The sequence below is a fragment of the Globicephala melas genome, chromosome 15 (genome assembly GCF_963455315.2).
Source record: "Globicephala melas chromosome 15, mGloMel1.2, whole genome shotgun sequence".
In the NCBI taxonomy this organism is placed as follows: Eukaryota; Metazoa; Chordata; class Mammalia; order Artiodactyla; family Delphinidae; genus Globicephala; species Globicephala melas.
In genome coordinates, this window is record NC_083328.1 from 19877734 (window position 1) to 19901939 (window position 24206).

The 24206-nt window shown below is 44.5% G+C and overlaps 1 protein-coding gene across 3 annotated transcripts in view; it reads right to left on the reverse strand.

Annotated features, from left to right (window-relative positions):
* Positions 1 to 24206, reverse strand: part of PRKCB (protein kinase C beta) — a 310170-nt gene that overhangs the window by 79426 nt on the left and 206538 nt on the right. For all 3 annotated transcript variants that reach the window (XM_030871519.2, XM_030871518.2, XM_060285527.1), the window contains exons 6-9: positions 16344 to 16500; positions 15024 to 15158; positions 9014 to 9110; positions 1933 to 2079 (exon numbers count right to left, since the gene is read on the reverse strand). In XM_030871519.2, the coding sequence (XP_030727379.1) occupies positions 1933 to 2079; positions 9014 to 9110; positions 15024 to 15158; positions 16344 to 16500 (536 nt within the window). The remainder of the gene's footprint in view (positions 1 to 1932; positions 2080 to 9013; positions 9111 to 15023; positions 15159 to 16343; positions 16501 to 24206) is intronic.

The following is a 24206-nucleotide window of genomic DNA, read 5'->3' on the forward strand; positions in this document are numbered from 1 at the left end:
TCCCTTATCGCTGGGATCTTCTAGGGCACCGATCCTGCTAATCACCATCCTTAGCTCAAATCCACCATCTACTTCTCCATCTCCACCCCCAGGCTGCTCAGAGCTGCTGGCAAAAAGGACACAGCGGCACGGACCTCCACCATCACTACTGCTTGTTCTCTAGCCTTTTGGACCTCCAGGCTGCTCAGTAATCTTATTCCGTGTTCCTACTCTCTATTCTCACTCCCTGCCGAGGCTCTTCAAACTTTGGGCCACAACCTCAGATTCCTTAGTCCATCACAGCAGATGGATGGACCTTGTGGCCCATAGAGAAAATTCACGCACTCAGTCTAGACCCTGAATGAATTCATCCACAGGCACTGGAAGTACAGCGGTGAACATGACAGAGCTCCTGGCTCTGGTGGAGCTCAGATCTTAGAACAAGGAGACAAACCAACAAACAAGCAAGAGAAGTATCATCTGGTGATGGGTGCTAGGAGAGAGTTCAATATAATGGAGAATGAATGAGTGGCTCTTTCAGTGGTAGTTAGGGAAGACTTCTCAGAAGAGGTGATATCTAAGTAGAGATGGGAATTACAAGAGAGAGCCAGCTCTGCAAAGAATAAAGCGAACAGCATCACAAAAGCTCGAAGAGAGGAGGGAGCTCTGTATGTCTCAAAGAACCTCATGCGGCCCAAGCACAATGGGTGATGGGGAGGACAGGAGAAGAGGGTATCAAACAGAGAACAATTTAAACTGATCAGAATTTAAAGGGTCATGTAAGCCAAGGACACAGTATAGAATTTATTCTCCTTGTGAAGTCATTGGAGGGTTTTAAGCATGGGAGTGATTTGACCTAATGTAAGTTTTTAAAAATAACTATGGCTGCTGCATAGAAGTGTATTAATTATAGGTCACAAGAGTGGAAGCAGGGAAACCAGTTAGGAATGTCTGCAGTGGTCCAGACGGTATTGTATGGCATAGATTAGGGCTGCATCAGTGAAGATGGAGAGAACTCGGTAAATTCATGATATGCTTTGGAGGAGGACCTATCCAGACTAACTAATGGATTATGCACGGCTGGGGTAAGGGGAGGGCAAAGAGGAGGCAAGGATAACTCCCAGATTTTTGACTTAAGCTACAGAGATGGGGAAGAAATTTGATATTTTTGCACACCTCAGTTCATGGTCTGAGATTGATATGAGACATACTGGTGGCACACACAGGGATTAAAAGACTCACAACACTAAACACGTCAGGAATACTTATAACACAATCTCAACTTCAGTAAAACTGCATCTCCTAGTACCTATAATAGCATCCAGAATCACTCTACGAGTCCCAGGTCATCCTTCAACTGTGCTGCTGTTCGAAAAGAACCATCTCCATTCTCAGCTGCAAGAGTAATCTTTTCCCAAACCAAATCTGATCATGTCACTTCTCTGTTTAAGACTTTCAGTGGCTCCCCTCTGCGCTGTGAATAAAATCCAAACTTCTCATCACAGCTTCTAAGGCTTTGCATGATCAGGCCCCTCCCACCTCTGCAACCTCACGTCCTGCAACCTCCCCCTGCTGATGACATTTTGGCCCCAGCACCTTCTGATGGTGCCTAGAATGTGCCCAGCCCTTGCCTACCTCAGGGCCTTTGCACTTGCCGTTCTCACCGCTGCGAACATTCCTTCCTAGCTCTTTGAATGTACGGCTGGTTCATTCTCATCCTTTAGGTCTCAGTTTCTACGTCACTTCCTCAATCTGAGTGGGTCCCTTCTTGATCTGTCTGTGACACAGCACTCCATTCATTTCCCTCACAGTATTCATTACCAACTGTAGTGTAGCTCTATTTACTTTTCACTCTCTCCCTCACTGGAATGTAAGCCCCATATGAACAGCAAATGTGCCTGCCTTGTTAGCTGTTCCTCCTGGAGCAGGTGCTGCCACCCAGCCATACTGTACCTTGCCGAAGCTGCCTTTTCCAAGCACCATCAGGAAGTTAAAATCGGTCAGTTTCATCCGGTCCCTGTTCCCGTTGTTGTCAAATTTGGATATGGTGTTAGTCGTCTTTTCTTCAGGAGCCTTGGTCCCCTGATTGATCTTGGCCCTCTGGAGGGAGAAGCACACAGAAAACATCATCAGAGTTTGAGGATGCCCTTGTACGTGCTCAAACTCACGTAAAGGCCGCAAGCTGTGGGTCCCGCAGCTCATGCCCCCAGCTTGGTGAAAAGCATGGCCCAGCCTCCACAGTGCAGACCCAAAACGTGGAGGCCAGCCCTGGCACCTCATTCCTCTTTCATCCCTCGTGTCTCATCCACCACCAGGAACAGGCACTGCTTCCTCCCAGCTGTCTCTAGAATGCCTTCTTCTTTCCATCTCCACCAATACCACCTGTCATCATCTCTCACCTGGACAACCCACCTTGGTTCCCTCCACACTGGGCTTTACATGTAGTCACAGTGATCTTCCACTTCTTCATACTCAACCCAGTCACCACCTGCTTAAAATGCTTTGGTAGTGACCCATGATTTTTAGGATAAAGACTTCGGTGATTTCACTGGCCCAGATGGCCCAGTATGATCAGGCTCTACCTGCTTCTCCAACCTCTTCAACATTTTCTCGGCTCCTTCTTCCCTGAAACACAGCTTCATCCTCCTTCCCATCTTTGAGTCCCAGTTCCCTCCCACTTCAGGGCCTTTGCACCTACTGTTACTCCTGTGTGGATGACTATTCTCTCCCTTTCGCCAACCTAGTTACCTCCCGCTCCACGCTTTCACTTCCTCGGGGAAGCCTTCCTTGATTCTCTCTGTCTGGATGGGCTGTGCCTATCTGCTCCCTTCATCCACCTCACTTCCCATTTACACCTCATGATAACTGTCTGTTCACTTGTTTTCCCCAACAGACTGGAAACCTGCCAGGGCAGAGAATATGTCTCATTCTCCGCAATTGCTCTGACAACTAGCACACTTTCTAGTTAAATATTTTGTTGGATAAATGGATGGATGAGGCCCATGTCTGTCCTCAGTGCAACGGGGTAGGGGCCTGCTGCTGTGCGCAGCAGAATGATGACTCAGAATGGCAGCAAACGCTGTGAAAGCAGGGGAGAATAGGAGGCCAGAATATTTGCGATTGGAGTCTAAAGTGGGGGATGTCTTGTAGGACTGAGTCCTTAACCTATGGGGTCTGCACTAACTCCAGGTAACTAGCGCCGAAACTGAATTAAATTGTAGAACACCTAGTTGGTGCCCACAGAGAACTGGAGAACTTCTTGGTGTGGAAAACCCACACACTTGGTATCGGAAGTATTGTGAGAGTGTCAAGTTTTCCTCTATAGGTATGTATGTAGTTTCCTCTATAGGGTATGTAGTTTTTAGCATCCAGCTTCTTTCACTCATCCTAATGGCCTTGAAATTCACTCATGCTGTTGCTTGAATCAGTGATTTGTTCTTTGTACTGCTGAGTAGCGTTCACTGTTTACATTTATTCATTCTTCTGTTACGGGCATTTGTGTTGTCTCCACTTTTTGGCTGCTAACAAGGCTGCTGTGAGCATTCTTGGTCCAGTTATCTTGTAGTAAAGATATGTTAAGATTTAAGTGTCTCGGGGACGATCAAGTGTAAATAAATACCCAGTAAACAGTTGTATTATGTGGTTCTCGGGTTAAGAAATGACATAAGAACTGGAGACAGGGACCTCCCTGGTGGCACAGTGGTTAAGAATCCGCCTGCCAATGCAGGAGACACGGGTTTGAGCCCTGGTCCGGGAAGATCCCACATGCCGCGGAGCACCTAAGCCTGTGCACCACAACTACTGAGCCTGCGCTCTAGAGCCTGCAAGCCAAACTACTGAAGTCCGCACATCCTAGAGCCCGCGCACCGCAACTACTGAACCCGCGTGCTGCAACTACTGAAGCCTGCATGCCTAGAGCCTATGCTCTGCAAGAAGAGAAGCAACCACAATGAGAAGTCTGCACACCGCAACAAAGAGTAGCCCCCACTCGCTGTAACTAGAGAAAGCCTGCACGCAACAACAAAGACCTGACACAGCCCCCCAAAAAAATCATAAAAAAAAACCACCAAAAACTGGAGACAGATTTGGGGGTTAAAGCCTAGAGGGGGTAGTTAAAACCAGATCATTAGGGAAATTGCAAACAAGAAAAGAGCCTCAAAGAGAAGTTGCATTGCTTTTTCAGGGCCATGTCCTCCCATAATCCCAAATTCTCACCCTCCAGCCCCCAGAGATTTTCCCAGGCTATCCCAATCTAAACATATCGCTCCCTCCCTCCCACCATCCCTGCTTTATTATGCTGTCTCCCACCTTCTCTGAGTCCCAACTCAGGACCCACCCGATACACACAGTCCAATCTCCAGCCTGTGAAGATCCACATCCTGACTGTCCCTGGTCCCCAGTCTCCGTTCCAGCCCTGAGGTTTGCTTCCATCCACCTGCAGGTCCCAGCACCCCTGCCAGTGGAGCATGGGTGAGGTGCACACACTTCCCCATTTCTCCATCTGACTGCTTAGAGGAAAATTTTTTCCCTGTTCTTCAAGGAGCAGCAAGTGTCCATCAGCTTGATTCCTCAGTCCTTCAAGCAACCTTCTCTCCTCTGAATTCCACGCTCCATCTCAATTTGCTTATGTGACTCTTCTCACAGTTACCTGCTATAGACCGAGAATGTTTGTGTCTCCTGAAAGTTCATATGTTGACATCCTAACCCTCAAACGTGATGGTATTAGGAGGTGGGGCCTGTGGAAGAGATTAGATCATGAGGGTGGAGTCCTCATGGGTGGGATTAGTGCCCTTATAGAAGAGACCCCAGAGGAGTCCCCTTGCCCCTTCTGCCACGTGAGGACATAGTAAGAAGAGGGCCATGGGGACTTCCCTGGCGGTCCAGTGGTTAGGACTCCGAGCTTCACTGCAGGGGGCGTCTATCCCTGGTCAGGGAACTAAGATCCCACATGCTCTGGGCGTGGCCAAAACAAAACAAAACAAAAAGAGGGCCATGAAGCAGGAAGCAGCCCCTCACCAGACAACGATTCTGCCGGCACCTTGATCCTAGACTTTCCAGCCTCCAGAACTGTGAGAAATAAATGTTGTTTAAGCCACCCAGTCTATGGTATTTTTGTTATAAGAGTCTGAACTAAGACAGAATGTTATCTCAGCCTCTAGATGCTGGATCAGAAGTCTAATAGCCTTATCGGTCTGGTTTGCACTAATATTTAAATTAGTTGAGATCTGTTAAAAATCAGGAGATGTCCTACAAAAACCCAAATCCCGGCTTCTTCTAAAGAAGCAGATCTGGCAAAACTGGGCCCCATCCATAAGAATGGGGCGTTTCGACGGGACATGGGGTCCCCAGTTGACCATCATCACCACCACACCCTGCTGTCTCACGCTAAGCTTTTCCCCCTTCTTGTTACCTTCTCAGTTCTAAAAACATTGGGGACAAGGACCCTGTCCTGTGTTCCTCCGAACGTCCCATGTCTCCCAGCGGCCTCGTGCCTAGCAGGTCCTCCATCAAAGAACAAACATTTTTAAATTGAGGCCCAAATTTAAATGATGCTCTATCTTGCTGCGTTGGATACGGCTTCAGAAACAGGAATACACTAATGGCTACCTTTTCATGTCTGTAATTTAGAGCCCTAGGACTTGGTGCTCAAAGATAAAGCAAAGAGACACGCTTCTGAGCAAAGAGCCCTGCCTGTTCCCAGACTGCGCTACGGGAGAGCGAAGGCGTCCCGGCTGCCTGGCTCCAGGGCCCCATCTCAGATGAGGAATGCCTTTCTTGGCTTAAACTAACCTCCACCCCTACAAGGAGCTCCAACGGCACTCCCATACCCAGCAGTGGCGGGAGACACCTCTGTAGGCTAGCGGTCCACGTAGATGCTCCCCAGCCCCCAAGCAACCCTTCCGAAGACCGAAGGAGCAGGTCCTGAGCTTTATTTATTCCGGGCGGTGGTGAGGCAGGGAGAGGGCTGCTAAGGATAATAACCATCTGACATCTGAATGATATGACATGCCGGACACTGGTTTAAATGCCATCTCACTCACTCTTCACATAACCGTGGGAGGCCAGAAGTGCCACGATACATACAGGTGGGGAATCAAAAGCTCAGAGAAATAAAGTCACCTGCCTTCAGCACCCAGCAAAGAAGGGACAGAGCTGGGATTCCAATCCAGGCAGGCTGGCTCTCGAACCACCTGAACAGAATAGGCTACGCGGCACGCGTGTGGCTCCAGGTTTCCAGCTGAGACCCCTGGGCCCTCTCCTCCCTATACCTGGGGCTGCTTGCCGCTTCCACCCGTGACTCTGCCTGCAGGCTCCTTTCCTGGTTGCAGGTTAATACCCCTGGAAGCAGCCTTCAGCCAGTGATGGGAGGGGAGCTCGTGGATAATACTTCAGCTGCCTGCCCCTTGACTGCAAACGCTGCGGCCCGGTTAATCCCCGGCAGGATTAAACCCCAGCTGCCCACAGTGGTAACTTGCTGATCAGACATACTTTTCCAGCTCCCTTCCTTTCCCTGCCTCACTTTCCCACTGCTCCCGATGCTTCCTGGGCTCGCCTCCCAAAGAAACCACCTGCACTTGAATCCTTATAGTCTGTTTCTGGGGAAACTCGAAGTTAGACAATGACCAGCTGAGGGATATTAGAAAGTTGCTTAACCTCTCTGGGCCTCAGTTTCCTCATCTGTAAAAGATAAAGGGGGATGATAAAGGTACTGACCAGTCATGGTGGTTGTAAGGACTGAATTAAGTGACTTAATATTTCTAAAGCACTTAAAACAATAAATGGCACACAGTAAGCACTTTATTAAATTAAAAAATTCTAAGCTTGTCAGAAGACCCATTCTGAACCATGCAAAATGGAGTCTTCCCTTCCCTGGCCCATTGGCAAGGCCACAGCCAGACAAAAGTCCCCAGACAGAGCCTGCTCCAATGTTCTGAGGCATACCATGTGTGGTAACTTCACCAAGCTCACCCTACCGTGAAATTCTATTACCCCAATTTCTGCAGCTCGATTTTACTGTCACTCAGAATTTCTCCAGATAAGAGGCTTGAAAGTAATTTCTGAGTCATTCTGGGGGCTAATTGGTTGTTGCACAGGGATTACATTTCTCACGTCCAAGGTCAACTGAAATTCCTCTATGTGTCTGTGAACAATTTTCGGTCTCTTGGAAACATTTTTTTAATCAACAAACTATGGTGTGGAGCAATTACCACTCAGGCATAAGCAAGCATTTGCAGGCTCTTGCAGGAAATACAGGACACATTTTGTTGCACGCAGATAAAACAGTCCTTGCCTTCAAACCAGTAACTGGCCCAGACAGATGCTCTGTTCATGTAGGAAATGTTTTCCTGGGTGTTCTGAAATGTCACCCTGGCTGCCCTAAGACAGAAGAAATCATTTCGCAAAACTGAGACTTCATTTTATACAAGAAAACACTGGTCTCATTTTTTTCACCCACAAGAGGACATTTTTAACTCGGCAGCAAACGGACACCACTCCATCAGAAAGTTGAGGGAAGGAGAAGAAAAGGGTCCTCTGGAAGGCCTGCCCTCCTGTCCTAAAACGTTATCACTGTCCAGGTCTCGACTCTCCTGGGAGGGAAAGTCCTTTCATCAACTCATTTGGGCTTGAGCGAGCTGCTCTCTAAGGATGAACCTCAGTGATCAAGTACACTGGAGAATGACTGTTAAGTCCAAGGCTAACATGTTTATTCCACTTGTTTCCATGAAGGGAAGTCCCACTGGGTCAGAACCGTCACCAGGTTTTACGGAGGGCACAGGCTCAAGACAAGGGTCAGTACACAAGTATGAGTCCTATCACGTTGAGGGGACACTAAGATGGTTCTTGGAATAAATGCCAAAACCCTTGCTAGAGTCAGCAGTCCTTCTACTCTGACCCCACCCACCTCCCAGCCACACTGTGAACTCACCCTTTGCTCTCTCTTCTCTACCCACACTGGCCTTCTTTCAGTGTCACAGAGTTGCTATATAACTCCCCACCACAGGGCCTTTGCACCTGTTCGCCTTTCTGAATGGAATGCTCTTTTCCCCTCTCTACTTGGTTAACTTCCCTATTGTTTCCTCAATGACTCCTTCCCTGTCCTCTCAGACAAGGTTACATTTCCCTCTTATATCTTCTCAAAGCACCATGGGCCTCTCTTTCACAGAACCTCACCTCGTCATATTTTGCTTCTATTTGCTTGTGTGATTACTTGATGAATAACAATGACAGTAACCTACTTCATTTTAGCTATTTTATACATTTTTCAGAGTTAGTAGGCCATCATTGTTTATCTAGAATTGATGATTTCCCATCAGACTCAGTATAGTAAGTTTCTGTGAACAAAATAACGTGTTTTCCCTTATGAAACTACTTTAAAATCACTCAATACACATATAATGAAGGGACTCAAACCCATTTTCCCCAAAACGTTTTCTTTGTAAAACTGGGATGTGTCCTACATACCTGCTAGTCTCATGTATGGAGTCTATTTGGCTCCACAGAAGGGAAGGGGCTTATCTGGGGTAGAAGCAGACCAGCGCTATGGCCCAAGGTCAGAGCCAAGGGCTCTTAATCTTCGAAAAATGCATCCATGGGTATTTCACGGAGTCACCAGCACTATCAATTCCATTTGTTAATACAGCACCATCCTGCCGACAGATCCAAATCCAGATTCTATCCCTCAGCAAGTCTGCTTGTCTGAGCTTCCAAGATATCTCTACCCTGTCCACTGCTTTCATTCACCATTACTAACATCCCTGTCCAAGCCACCATCAAAATGACCTGGGTAGTGAATGAACACTCTCAAGGAAAAGTCTAAATCTGAATGAGGACAGGCAGGCAGAATGACTTTACAAGGCAGGGGACATTTAACTGGGGTCTTGAAGGATAAATAGGAGTTTTCTAGAAAGCAGAACCAGATAGCAAAGGCACAGGGTCAGGAAAGGCCTTGGTAGAAACCACACCATAAACAAGAAAAACAGTACAGAGGCAGGCTCAACCGGTTCCCACTGATGCCGAAAGAAAGACATCTCACCTCAAATTTCTGCCGCAGTTCCTCATTGCCCTCACTGCCTTCCGGTGGCACAGGTACGTTGAAGTACTCGCCTTCCTCCTGGCTCAGTAACTTAAACCTAAAGGGAGCAAAGGAAAGACAAATTCCATGACTCTACTTAATATCATTTTGTTGATTAGGATAAGGGAGGGAAGTCTATAGAAAGCTCTGCTTTAAAAACATGTGTTGACTACCAAACGTAAGGTAAAGAGCTAGTGGGAAGCAGCTGCATAGCACAGGGAGATCAGCTCGGTGCTTTGTGACCGCCTGGAGGGGTGGGATAGGGAGGGTGGGAGGGAGGGAGACGCAAGAGGGAAGAGATATGGGAACATATGTATATATATAACTGATTCATTTTGTTGTAAAGCAGAAACTAACACGCCATTGTAAAGCAATTATACTCCAATAAAGATGTTAAAAAAAACCAAAAACATGTGTTGAGGGTTTTATGTTTTGGGGTGTGTGTGTGTGTGTGTGTGTGTGTGTGTGTGTGAGAGTGTGTGTGTAGCCAGGGACACTATATATTTTTATAACCATCAGAAACACATCAGAAAAAAATGGGTTTATAGGATGCAAGGTTCTCTGTCTCTCTAAACACACACACACACAATTTCCTTGATTATATCATTCAATGTTTCTACCTACTTTTTTGGTCCATTATGTGCTTTCTGATTCTGAAAGAATGTTGAGGATCTCCCACTGTCAACGTATTCCTATCATGCTGTCCCAGCATTTCTATCCCCTTTCACTGTAACATGCTGCCACCCGGCCATCCCAGCACTTGGATGACTCTGGACTTGTCTCACTGATGCCATTTTTCTACGCAGAAACCTTCCCAAAGTGCTCGGTAGTCAAGCTCCTGAGAAAGTACACAAGCCCTGGAGTCAAACTATGCCTGGGTCCAAATCTCACCTCTTCCCTTGCCTCTTTGGATAACTGAAGCTAGGTAGGCCCTCTGAGCCTCGATTTTTCTCATCAATAAATAGGAATAAAAGTCTTTTTCATAGGGTGACTGTGAAGCTGAGACATGATGTTGCATGTAAAATGATAAGCCTGGTGCCTGGCATTTAGCAAGTGTTCAATAAAAGGTATCATCATCATTGTTACTGATATTAATATTACTATAATAAACAAGATGGTTTCAGTTTGTTTCTAGACCACAAAGATGTTTCCATCTAGTCAGACTGAGATGAGTGTGAGGAAGGAAAAGGGACACTCCCAAGGCACTGGAGTCAGCAGGGGGAAAAAGAACCCAAAACTCCTCACCCCCAGAGACTTTCTAACCAGAATTTACAATTTTCATCACAATTTTTTTCTCCATTCACAAATCTTCCTAGGCAGCTTCTAAAAATAGAGAGATAGGTGACTCAAAGCAGAGATGGCGATTTGAGCCTGGACACCTCCACATTTAATATTCAGTGCTCATCTTCCAAACTGCCAAAGAAATTACCAAAATAAATACAAAAGTAAGAGAACATCTGTATCTTTGCTGGGAATCAAGAAGGGTGTTATACACGCAGCAGGGACTTCCAGGAAGTTCTGCAAATTAAAGTATTAGTAAGAGAGCACGGAGCAGTGTTTGGCAAAATTCCTCCAGCTTTGTGGATTTTGCTAAATCTGGATGTTATTTTTGACAATGCTTTTCATTAAATCATCTCTTCAAATAATAACTTCACTTTAAAGAGACACTTTATATCTCTTCTTTGTAAAGAAAGCCAACAACACTTGTTACAAGCAGAAAGTATGTATCTGTAAAAAATGAAGCATACGCAAATCAAAGCTACTCAAAGCCAAGTAGATGGTGTTGCTTACCAAAGGCTCTGAGACTCATACCTGCCCCTTTTATTAAAATGGGGGATCAGCAAGCAGCAAGGGTTAAAGAGTATTAAGGATACACCAGCGCCCTCTGAGACTTTCTCTGCAGTAAACTCAAGAACTGAAGCAACACCAACAAAAGAATAGTTTTGGGACTTCCCTGGCGGTCTGGTGGTTAGGACTCCACGTGCCCAATGCAGGAGACACGGGTTTGATCCCTCGGGGAACTAAGATCCCGCATGCTGCATGGCGCGGCCAATAAATAAATAAATAAATAAGTAAACTAAATTAAAAAAAAAGAAGAATAGCTTTGTCAGGATACAATTCAATATGGCTGATGCCCCAACCATGTACTACCTAAGCCATTTGGGGCCCCATACTTTGGAAAATACACATCAAAGAGGATTGACCAGCTGTGATCGGCCAGTGGGAACCTCAACAGGACCCCACTAACAACCCTGGAACAGACCAGCAGGGACTGGACGAGGGTCAAAAATTCCGATCCATATTCAGCAAGTACAGGACACGTCAGCACCTGGGGCATTGGTTAGAGCACGGCACCACCACCTCACGATTGCTGTGGCCAGGACGCTGTCACTATGGCCTCCGAATACGGACAACTGTGCCCATTAGAAAAGAAGAGCAGGAACCCCTTCCGACTTTGAGATGCACAAAACCAACAGGGGGAAGATGCCCCTCCATGGGGCAGTAGGGCTGCCTGCCGTGCAGCTGACTCCAGCCGTAGCCCTCTCCCAAATATCTACAGGACCAGCACCCTCGATCCAACAAAGAAGAACTCCAAAAAATACAAAAGGCTCCCTTCTCCCTTCATCTGGATGTGAAAGATTAGAACAGGGACACTCAACATTTCTGTGTTCATCCTTCTATAAGGAGGGCATGTGGAAAACTCATTAAAATAAAGAGAAACGATGAGGAATCGGATTCCCATGAAATAGAACTGGTGCCAAAAGAAAGTTCCAGAAAATATCTAACTCGTATTTTCAGTGAGATCCAAGAGGTTGATGCATCTATGAAGCAGCAAGAATCTGAGCTTAGGAAAGACTACTTTCAGAAGAAAAATATAATTAGTGAATTTTAAAATCCATAGGAGACAGTAAACACCAGGATGGATGATTCAGAAAACAACTAGTGATCAGTGGACAAACTAGGGAACTTTTTCTGGCAGTTGGCTTGATATTTATTGTATTAATTAGAGTTGAATGGAATGCTTTATACACCACTAAGAAAAAATGCATATTACCAGAATTAACCTACCACATCAAAAAGGGGAATATTGCAACATATATTTCAGCAAAGATATAGTATTATCCTTCTTACATAAAAAGCTCTTCTAGGGCTTCCCTGGTGGCGCAGTGGTTGAGAATCCGCCTGCCGATGCAGGGGACACGGGTTCGTGCCCCGGTCCGGGAAGATCCCACATGCCGCGGAGCGGCTGGGCCCGTGAGCCATGGCCGCTGAGCCTGCGCGTCCGGAGCCTGTGCTCCGCAATGGGAGAGGCCACAGCAGTGAGAGGCCCACGTACCGCGAAAAAAAAAAAAGTTCTTCTAAATTAATAAGAAAATGATAGGCAAAACACTGGAAATAGTCACTTATAAATACAAAAAAAAGCAAGATACAAATGAAAACATTCAACATAATTAGTAACAAATGTATGTATAATAATAATAAATATTTATATTATAAAATGAAAGTATATATAAAAACATGTATCATATTATGTATGTATATTATGTAAATATGTATAATTAGTAACAAAATATGTATGGCCTTTGCATCATCTTTGAAATTTATAATACCAAATGTTGACAAGTGTGGGTGAAATGAAAAGTCTCACACAGCATTGGTGAGGATGTAAATTGACTGAAAAAAATTACAGAACATTATGGCAAATACTTGAATAATGCATATGGTCTCAAAGCCATTGATTCCAGGCTTACGAATTTATTAGGAAATAATTAAAGCCATGCCCAAAGGTTTCACTATAAGTATGTTTACTGTAGAATTATTTATATAGGTAAGCATTGCATATCTTATAATAAGAATATGATTATGTAAATTGAGGCTGATCTATAAGAACGGACTATATGAAGCTACTAAAAATGATGTTGCCTAAGGTTACTGAATGATAGGGAAAAGGGTTCATAATGTATTGTTAGGTGAAAAATGCACACTGCCAAAGAGTGTGGACAGTAAGTTTTCATTTTTGTTTCATACACACACAGAAAAAAACTCTAAAAATGGTCAGTAGTGATTATCTCTGGGCAATGGGATCCCGATAATATTTTGTTTGCTTATTTATATTTTTCTAATAATTATTCAATTAATAATAATGACTAACACTTACTGAGTGCTTACTATTTACCAGACACTGGGCACTTCACTTATTAACTAATTTAATGTCACAACAATCCTATGACTTAATTACCACTATTATTTCCAAATGAGGAAAGAAGGCACAGAAAGGCAAAGTAACTTGCTCAGGGGTACACAGCTAGGAAGTGGTAGGACAGAAATTCTAACTCACGAAGTCTGATTCCAAAGCTTTAGTTATTTTTTGTGTGTGATAAGACCAAAACATGACTATTAGTAATAACAAAAGAAAGCTTAAAGAAATATGACTTTAAGGTACAATGATTTAGGATAATCTGTTCAGCTGCAGAAAAAAAAGAATGAAATAGCAAAGGAAAAAAATAAAACCTTTAGAAACAGAAACACCATGACAAAAATGGAGAAATTAAGACCAAACGTGTTAAAACACTTCCGTATGGAAAAGAGGAAAACACTTTCAGAATAACGTTTTCTTTTTTCTTTTTTTTTTTTTTTAAATCCAACAACATGTCACTTTTTACACAAAGCCAGAGGACTTGGAAAGACTGAACATGGAAGCTTGGAAAAGGATCGACTAGGCAAGAGGTCCCTACAATTCTGCAACCAAAGTGGACAGGTTAATTCTCTCTGTGTGGGACAGTTTCTCCCTATATCTTCACATGGTCCATTCCCTCACCCCCATCAGGTCTTGGCTGTATGTCACCTCTGCAGAGAGTCCCTTCCTGAGCACGCTATTAAACCAGAATGTCACCGTCCCCTGGCAGTCCCTACCCCTGTTTCTTGCTTACTTTTCTCTATAGCATTCATCAGCATCATTCACTATTTTCTACTATTTTGTATCTCTAGTGACTAGAACGGAGTGGATACTCAATATATATTTGAATAAAAGCCTACAATAAATGTGGAGGAGAGACAAGGAAGTTGTAAGGAGGACGAGGGAAAGGATGTGAGGGCCCAGTGATCCATTCTCTTTCTTGCTAAACCAGTTTGATTTTGATTGTATTTCACTTGTAACTGAAAAAGCCCTGAGAAGGGACCATTCAGAAATGAGACAATTTCTCTTAAAGAGATAGGAGCGCCCCTAATTACTACTTCTCCCAAAGTTCTAGTGCCAAGGTGGGCCATCTCTTCTGACTCGTTTACTCAGATAACTGGGAAGGAAACAGTTGCCAAAGAGGACTTATCCAGCCTCTCTGATGGGAATATTGGGGAAGGATTTTTTGCCATTAGAAGGGAATAAAGCAAAAATGTCAGAACAAAGATTTTGCAGCTGACTATGACAGCAACCTTCCAGCACTTTTGTGACCAGGCTTGGTAAGCAGTCCCAAAGAAGAAGCATCTTCTTAAGGAGTCAAAATCTGACAGTGGATGACACATATCTTCTGGGTAAAGCATGAGAGCCCTTTTAGTGCCCATGGGGCCTGTCAAGCCATATAATTGTGTGAAGTGGGGCAGCTGTAAAACAACAGGGACTGGTGAGGACTGTGGCAAATAGAAAATCCACATCCTGTCTAAAGGGGGTATTAACTATTCAACTGTCCTCATTTTTGCCCTCTAGGTCCAGATTTTTATGGGAAATGTCCTGATTTTTGAAAATATTGGCAACTAATTCTTTTTTCTTTTCTTTTTCTGTTTTTCTTTTTCTTTTTTTTTTTTTTTTTGCATGAGGACTAAATAAAACTATCTATGAGGCAGAGCCAATCTACCAGCTTTCCCTTTGTGATTCTGCTTTAGTCTTTCACATTTAGGAGAAAAAGGGAAACATACTTGCTCCCACATTTTGATGGACCAAGCTGTACTGTTGCTTTCAAAGTGGAATTTCCCTTACCAGCCGTCAACACCAGCTTTCTGCAGCTCAGAAATCCCAAATGACAAAGATCCCATGAAGTCATTCCTGCTGGTCAGGTCCCAATCCCAAATCTCTACAGACAGTCTTCTGTCTTTGTCCGACTCTTTCAGCTGGCTGCAAGGAGAAAAAAAGAGAAGTCAGTGGAGGTTATGGTGATTTCTCAAGCGGATGAAATGTACAAGAGGACAAAGCCTGAAGGTCGGAATTTTTAAGGATTACAAGCTGTTGTAAGAAACATATTCAGTTTCCATCCCAGGCAAGCTCCCCAGGGAGGTAGAGCTTTTCCTGTTTTACAGCGGTTTAAACAGGTGGAGGGCCAAGGCCAGCTCTGACAGGGACAGTTCTAACTACTTCTGCTGCCTTATGTCCTAATAGGATCCATGATGTTCAGGAAATCCTACTGACACAGTCACTGTAAGAACTATAGATGTCAATCATATAATTGTGTGAGTGTTTGCACACATGCGGGTTGAGGATGAGGCTGAGGAAATGTATGAAGGAAAGAGTCTTGATGCTGTCAGTCTAGGGGAAATTGTTCTAGGGCATGTCCTTGACTGAGGCTGAGATAGGCCCCCAGTTTTGCCCTGAGAGGGGAAAGAAGGAACGAGGCATCACAAGGAATCATGCTTTTGGCCCATGGCTCTTGAAGTCAGACTGTCTGTCGCTGAATCCTGCTCCATTTGTTGTGGGACATTGGCCTGTGTTTTAATCGCTTTAAGCCCCGTTGGTAAAATGGGGATGAAATGACCAATGAAGCTAGATCACTTAATACAGTGCTCGTTATACATAGTACATGCTCAATAAATATCGGCTGATATATGTCATATCTGTTGGCCCAGATGCATCAAGAAGTGAACCCACATTATTGGAGCACTAGCCACGTAAAATCCTCCATGGCAGCTGGCAGAGAGCTCCCGGCAAGCTACAGGCCCAGCATTATCCACGCACCCAGCCCTAGAGAGGTCATCCCCACACCCTATGGGTTATGTCCCATGTTTGCCAAGACCCAGAGCTTCTCCCACAATTTGCCTTCACCTAGCAACACATCACACTATTTTCCATCCCACCCACTCTCCCACACCAGAGACATTCTCAGCAGTGTACAAAAAAAAATTCCAATTTTTACTTGGCTTGCAATGCAAAAATGCAGATGGAGGGAGGAAGGAAAGGAAGGAAGGAAGGAGGGAGGCAGGGAAGGAGCGAAGGAAAGAGAAGCTGGGAGAGGACCTCCCCAACCTCAGGTGGCCCACACAACCCAACCTGCACCACCCAGGCTGGGCTGCAATGATTTTAACTTACAATCTAAATGTCTCGTTCCACTCCGGGTTGAGGGAGCATTTGATGGTTTTGGTCTTCTGCTTGCTCTCACTCTTGGGATCAGGAATCAGTTTCAGTTTCACGTAAGGATCTGACAAGCCATTAGGGTCCATAGGTACAAGGTTTTTAGCATCTCTTACTAAAAACAGAAAAAGCAGTTTTAGCATTAATAGCCCCAGACTATTTAAGCACCAGCTACTGATAGTTGTAAAACCTGTGAAAAGATCATTGGCATCACACTTACTTAACGGGAATTTTCATTTATTAACATCAACAGCTAAGAAGCGTACAAAGTGAGATAAACTGAACAGATGTAGACTCTGCTCTATATTGGTTTAAAATTGAGTTCTGACTTTCATACTGCTCTCCCCACTCTGCCCCCTAGATTAACTGTAAGTTCTCTAATCTTATTTTCCAAAAAGTCTACAAGAAAGATTGGCTTCTTCCATCTAGCATAATGCTTTCAAGGTTCAAACACATTGTACTTCATTTATGACTGAATAATACCCGCTTGTATGGATATATCAAGCTTTGTTTATCCATTCAACAGTGGATCAATATTTGGGCCATTCCCACCTTTTGGCTATTGTGAATAGTGCTGCTATGAACATGTGTATACTCTGACACAAAAGGTCACATATTCTATGATTCCATTTATAGAAAACATCCAGAACAGGTAAATCCAAAGAGACAGCAGACTAGTGGCTGCCAGGAGCTGGTGGGAGGTGGAATGGGGAGTTACTACCTAATGGTTATGGGGTTTCCTTTACAGGTGACAAAATTCCTCGGAACTAGATAGAAATGATGGTTGCACAACACTGCTCATGTACTAAATGCCACTGAATTGTACACTTTAAAATGGTTAATTTTATGTTATGTGCATTTTACCTGAATTCAAAAAGAAAAAGCTAAAAGGCAAAGAGTTGCCCTGTAAACCAAAGTGCAACTGTTTTCCATGTAGCACCCATAACCAGTACCCAGACAGCCCACAGAGAGAAAAAGAGCAGCATTACCATCAGGCTCCACCCTCAACCAACAACACCCCGGGTAAAGGAGGCTTAGAGAGGGGAAAGGAAGCAGAGGTCAGCAGTGCAGATGCAACTGGGAATAGGGAGGATAAGGTAGAATAAGACATCAACCTGGAGAAATGGGAAGAAGTTAATTAGGAGTCAGTTCAAACAGTAATGCAGGCAGCCAAGGGAAGGAATGTAGTAGCAGACTCAATCTGCTAATCAGACTGTCTGCTAGAAGGCTAGTAGATAATGACTCCTACCAGGAATGCAAAGACGCTTCAACCTTAGAAATGTATTATTAAAATATTCATCATATTTATAGGTCAAAGGAGAAAACGATAGGATCACTGCAATTAGCTAGAAGTAACAGGAAATTTTCTTCACAGGATAAAGGATATCTGAAATAATAGACACCAAAGTTAATGACAAATGCAATCCCATTAAAGTCAGGAATAAGACAAAGATACCCATTACCACAGCCATCATTCAACATCTTTTCTAAGTATTTCATACGTGTAATAAGATAACAGAAACAGAAATGTAGGGGTAAAGCATCCCCCTTTCCCTGCAACCTTTGCTTCCACCCCCATCACCTCCTACCTGGTGCTTATCATCCAGCAATTACACTACTTTCTTTCTTTTTTTTTTTTTTTTGGCGGTATGCGGGCCTCTCACCGTTGTGGCCTCTCCCGTTGCGGAGCACAGGCTCCGGATGCGCAGGCTTAGTGGCCATGGCTCACGGGCCCAGCCGCTCCGCGGCATGTGGGATCTTCCCAGACCGGGGCACGAACCCGTGTCCCCTGCATCGGCAGACGGACTCTCAACCACTGCGCCACCAGGGAAGCCCTACACTGCTTTCTTAAACTCAGTTTCATGTACCCCACGATCTTATGCCACTTCCCATTTTCCAGTTCATTAACTCTAGTACGCCACTGCTACAGGCCTTTCATCACCAATCAGTCTATTGAGCACAATATGTTTTCTCTTTCTCCCCATTCCCTCTTGCCTTTACTCCATTCACCCCCAGTTTAGAGTTTTGGGTGCATTATAATCACTCCCTGAAATTACTGTCAACTCCCTTACTCCTCTTTCTTTCCATTTTATCTGACAAACACAGCCTTAGTTAAATTCAAATATTTTCCCTTTATTTTCCTACATGCAAGCAGCTAACCACTGCTAGGGATGGGAGTCAGGGGAGGCTCACTTGTCTAAGATCATATAGCTAGTAAAGGGTTGAGACTGGATAAATGAAATGAGGAAAGGGCTGGGTGGACCGTCTGAGGAGTGACAAGGGACCCCGGGACGCAAGTTGTAACTTATTCTGCATTGACACTGTTCTGCACTCTAGTACATGGCCCTTTCTTCCATTTATCCACAGGTTGAATTCATGTTCCACCTCAGCTTGCAAGTTGTAACTCATTTTTGCACCAAAAGCAAGAATTTTTCCTCTTTGATTTGGTTAAGCTCAATAAGCAGGTCCCTGGGGCTTCCCTGGTGGCGCAGTGGTTGAGAATCTGCCTGCTAACGCAGGGGACACAGGTTCGAGCCCTGGTCTGGGAGGATCCCACATGCCGCAGAGTGGCTGGACCCGTGAGCCATAACTACTGAGCCTGCGCGTCTGGAGCCTGTGCTCCGCAACAGGAGAGGCCGCGATAGTGAGAGACCCGCGCACCGTGATGAAGAGTGGCCCCCGCTTGCCACAACTAGAGAAAGCCCTCGCACAGAATCGAAGGCGCAACACAGCAAAAATTAATTAATTAATTAATAAACTCCTACCCCCAACATCTTATTTAAATAAATAAATAAGCAGGTCCCTAATGTGTTAGGCATTCTGCTAGGTACTGGTGACAGGGGGGCCAACATAAGATGTTGATCCTGTCCGCAAGGGACACATAAAACCAAATTTATTCAAAGTATAGTTGATTTCTAATGAGACAGTAGCCAGGTCATATAGTGTAGTGGATACAGGGCTATAAGGTGCCAGGGTCTGCATCTTGCCTAGCAGTATTTCACATTTTTAAACCTCAAATTCTTGATCAGTGAAATGGAGATAATACATGCCTCATTGGGTTATTATAAGAGTACAGTCAGACAAGGAATATACATGTTTAGCACAGAACCTGGCACCTAGGGAATAGTCAATAAACGCTAGCTATATTATTGCTATTTCACTGTTCTTAAAATTCATATGCAGTGCCCCTTGTGCCACTTTTGTCTATTTTTATTATGAAGACTTAACCATTCCCAAACAGACTGATATTAAACAGAACCACTTGTGGTTTTCCTTCTTGAGAATAATGCATCCGACTTTTCCATTTGAACCCTTCTAGAGGAACGCTCCTCAACCGTCAGCGTGGATAAGGGCCACCTGGAGGACTCGCGAGACACGTATTCCCACAGATAGATTCTGATTCAGTAAGTCTGGAGTGACACCTGCTCATTTGTTTATCAAGTTCCCAGGCGATGCTGATGCGCTAGCCCACAGAGCACACATTAGGTAAAACTTTCCTAGAGGATATAATTTCTTAATATCCCCATGCATTTCCCCCATGGAATACAATCTCCAACTGTTACTTTCATTTCTTGAGCCTTCCAAGGAAGCACGTGCCAGTTTCTAGGCTGGGATCTTGGAATGACACATCTATCACTCTAGGGAGCTGCATAAAAACATGGTTTGAGATGCTCTGAAGTGCAAGAAACTTGTCTGTCTGGTTGATTGGCAACACATATGCAAGTGGAAACAGTGTCTTTCTTCAAAGACCACGCTCCCTCCCCTGTCTTATGAACTGACACCACAGGACAATCACCAGGACGTTCCTCTATTTAAATTTGCAACCTCACAGCTCTTTCAGAGTGCTCTTTGCAGGACAAGTGTATGTTGTATTCTTGAGCCAATCTCATAACTAATGGTTTAAGAATGACCTCTCCCTGGGCATCTACTTCCCCTGAACCGAACATTCCTAACTGAGGCATGACTCCATCTTTCCCCCAACGCTTATAGAACCCTTTCTTCTACTTCTGTCCTTTTGGGTCTCTCCTCTACCAAAGGGGCCAAAAATTTCTGTGGAAAGGTACGGAACAGAATTGATTCTGGGACTGTTCCTATCTCCAAGAGCTCTGGCTCCTAGAGCCACTGTATCATGAGCAGTTGACAGTAGCTGCAGGCTAAGATCCAAACGCCTGTCCCTCCTGAAGCTTTTCAGAGTACAGTCATGTTTCCCAGCAGCAAGAGAGCTGCATATGTATCGAGAAAGCAAATCTCTCTAGACCACACTTGGCGAGACTGACTTTGATTTTTCTTGATAAATGTTTCTTTACTATCTTTGTTGAAATTCAGCCAGCCCAGATGGTACAAAATGCTTCACACAAAGCAGAAATAGCAACCTTCCCCCCTGGTGGAAGTCTGCTAAGTGCACAGGAGAAAAGTGTCCCAATCAAGAGAACATTGCTTGCCTTGGAAGTGAAGCTGGCTGGGGGGTAAGATCTGGCTGTTTCCATCAAAGGGCCTTCAGAGCAAATGAGACCTCTGCATCCTGGTGCAAGTTACCTAACACGGTGCTGAATCCATAAAAGACAGCACTACTGTTAACTATTTTCCTAAGAATCGTTCTTCACCAAGAACTTTCCTAGTCTTTTTTTTTCAACCAACTATTGGAAAGTCTGAATAACTGTGTTGCTTTATAGCCATTATCCTACACTGTGTGAACCAGGAGCTTCTCTTTATTAACTCCTTTTGAAGGTCCTTTCTTCAACATCACGAGTCCTCATTTGTCCTCACTACGTGTCCTCAGAACAGTTATTCAAAGCAACACCAACATTAAGTTATGTTTGAGGATGTTGGCAATGACGAAAAGTAGGAAATAATCGGAGTGCCCATCCACAGGGGAAGGGGTAAAAAATCGACAGCATATTCACACCGTGAACATACGAGGTACCTGTCAATAACACTGGGCTACCTACATGCACTAACACGTTGAAGAAAACAGCAAGATGAAGATAGACGATTACAGTCTAATGCTTCTTTATTTAAGAAAAAGGTCTGAGGACATCAGTGGTTCAGTTGATGAACTCTGGATTGGGACTGTGAATTAGATAATAGCATTGGGTCAATGTTACATTTCCTGAGTTGGATAGCTATACACATGCAAGAGAATGTCCTTGTTCTTGGGAAACACACACTGAAGTATTTAGGGGCAAGTGAGAACCATGACTCCAACCTATTCTCAGATGGCTGGGGAAAAATATACAAACACAGGGCTTCCCTGGTGGCGTACTGGTTGAGAGTCCACCTGCCGATGCAGGGGACATGGGCTCGTGCCGCGGTCCGGGAAGATCCCACGTGTCGCGGAGCAGCTGGGCCCGTGAGCCATGGCAGCTGAGCCTGCGCGTCCGGAGCCTGTGCTCCTCAACGGGAGAGGCCACAACAGTGAGAGGCCCGCGTACCGCAAAAAAAAAAATATATATATATATATATACACACACACACACATATAAAAATATTTAACAGAGAGAATGATAAACCAAATGTAGCAAGATATGAACAAGTGGTAAATCAAATCAGGTAAAGAGCATACAGATATTCCTTGTACTGTTCTTGCAACTTTTCTGTAACTTTGAGATTATGTCAAAAGAAAAAGTTTTAATAAACAAGGCCCTCCAAATCTTCAAGAGACAAGTATAATAAAATAAATTTTCTACAAGGTCATATATGAATGTAAATATATAGAAAAGAGTCTGGAAGGATAAACCCAAAATTGGCTTGAAGTAACGGTTACATCTGTGGAAGAGGCAAAGGAATCTGGTTTGGGGGCTGTGGGCAAAAGAGACGTCAGCCTTAACTGTCATATTCTGAATTTATTACAAAGAGAATGCATTCTTGTATTAACTGTGTTATTGAAACTTAGTTTAAAAAACAATTCAGTTGTGGTGCATCTACAGCCTCCAAGAATCCATTGTTCTGGCCTTCAGAGACCCGCACCCTGTTCCCCAGAGACTTTTTAGAGCAACTAGGTCTGCAAAGATCATGGTTTGAATCCCTGAGCCCTTGGTGAACAATGCACAGACCCAGATCAGCTGGATGCCCCCAGCACATATCCCAGAATCAAAGCAGGGTTGGAGGAAAGAGGCTAAACAGGTGAAAAATTTCAGAACCATCCACCTATTCTAGCTCTCCTGCTCTGCATCCCCCTCCTTCCATTCCAGTGACCTCCAGATGGATGACAGTTCACTGGACCTTTGGTTAACCCCAAACCCCTCCACACTGCCCTGCTACACCTTCTTAAGTTGCAAGCTTCTTCAGCCCTCTACTCCTAGATCCGCATCCTTTTGATTCCTGTTCACTTATTACTTCTTCTAACCTCAGGGTTCTCTGATGCTACAGCTTTTGGGAGCCATGGATCCATCAGAATCCCCTTCCAGTCATCTTAACTGGCCATCCCTGGCCTCATCTGATGGAATCTGATTACAAAGTAAGCAAACCTGGGGTCTTTGGGCAGCCCACATGCAGCATCTAAGGCATCCCAAGCACATCGTGGCCAAAGGCTCCTAGAACAGCTGGCTTCCCGTCACTGCTGGCAATGGTACAGTTATCACACATCCATTTATTTGTGTTGAGACAGACTTCCAGCTGGGACCGTCACAGTGTCTGTCTGGAAGACAGTCTGTCAAGCCAAGGCAAGTGAAATGATGATGGGGAAGCTAATGCAGGTGAATCAGGACCCAAATTAGCAACAGTTCGACTCTGGAGTCACACACACCTTCAGGTCTGAATCCTGCCTCTGCCTTTACTCTCACTAACGCCCTTAAGTAAAAAGACTTCTCTGAGCCTGAGTTCCCCTGTCTTCGAAACGCTGATAAAGTCACATACAACTCAAAGGGATGTGTGATAATTATAGGATGGCCATCCATGCCAGTTTACCCAGAGCAGCCTCAGTCTCTATCTGTTGTCCTTTTACTCTCAAGAGAGTCCAGTTTGGACAATAAATTATATGGTTCCCCTAATTATAGAGGATAATGGTGTTGAAGTATAGTGTAAAGCACATGGCAGAGGTTCAACAAACGTTGATTTCCTTTCTCCTTTGAGAGAATTTAGATCAAATTATATAACGATTAAGATCCATTTCAAGGTTAAAAGAGCATCTCTCCAATGTGATTTTCATATAAATGAACCTAGAGGAGGTAGTCAGGGAATGATAGATGATCTGAAGCCAAATGTGATAGATCCCTTCCTTCTTCTTATATTATGGCTTCCTCTCCACCCAATGCAGCCACCTGGAGTCTCACCTGGAATGGCTCTTCCTCTGAACTCCCCAATAACCTTTTATCCTTTTAATCCCCTGCTCCCTTTACACCAATTTTTTTTTTAACCTCATCAAATCCTCAGATCCCTCAACACTTTCCTTTCCTCCGGTCCATCAGTGTGCGCCTGAGTTATTACTTTTTTCCTAACCCTACCAATATGGAAAGCCCTCCAATCACTTCTGGCCACAGGCCTAAATATTTTGTCTTTTCAACAACATCCTGTCGCATACCTCAGACCATCAGTGATATATGGCTTAGAGAGTGCCCCTGGAGAAAGTGGGGGTTTGATGCATGACCCACTCAGGACCTCCAACCACACCTTGGCCCTCCACACCACCTGTCAACCCTACTGGGTGTGCCCAGTCAACCCGCCTCTCATTCTCGACAGAAGCAATTGCAAGACCTCATCATTTTAAGGCTCCCACCTGATTCCCGCTCCATCTTGTTCATCTGAGGATCTTCTGTATTATGTTTGTGTCATGAATTTCTAGTTCTATTATGTTTTCATCAGAAAATGTGGGCTGAGCCATTT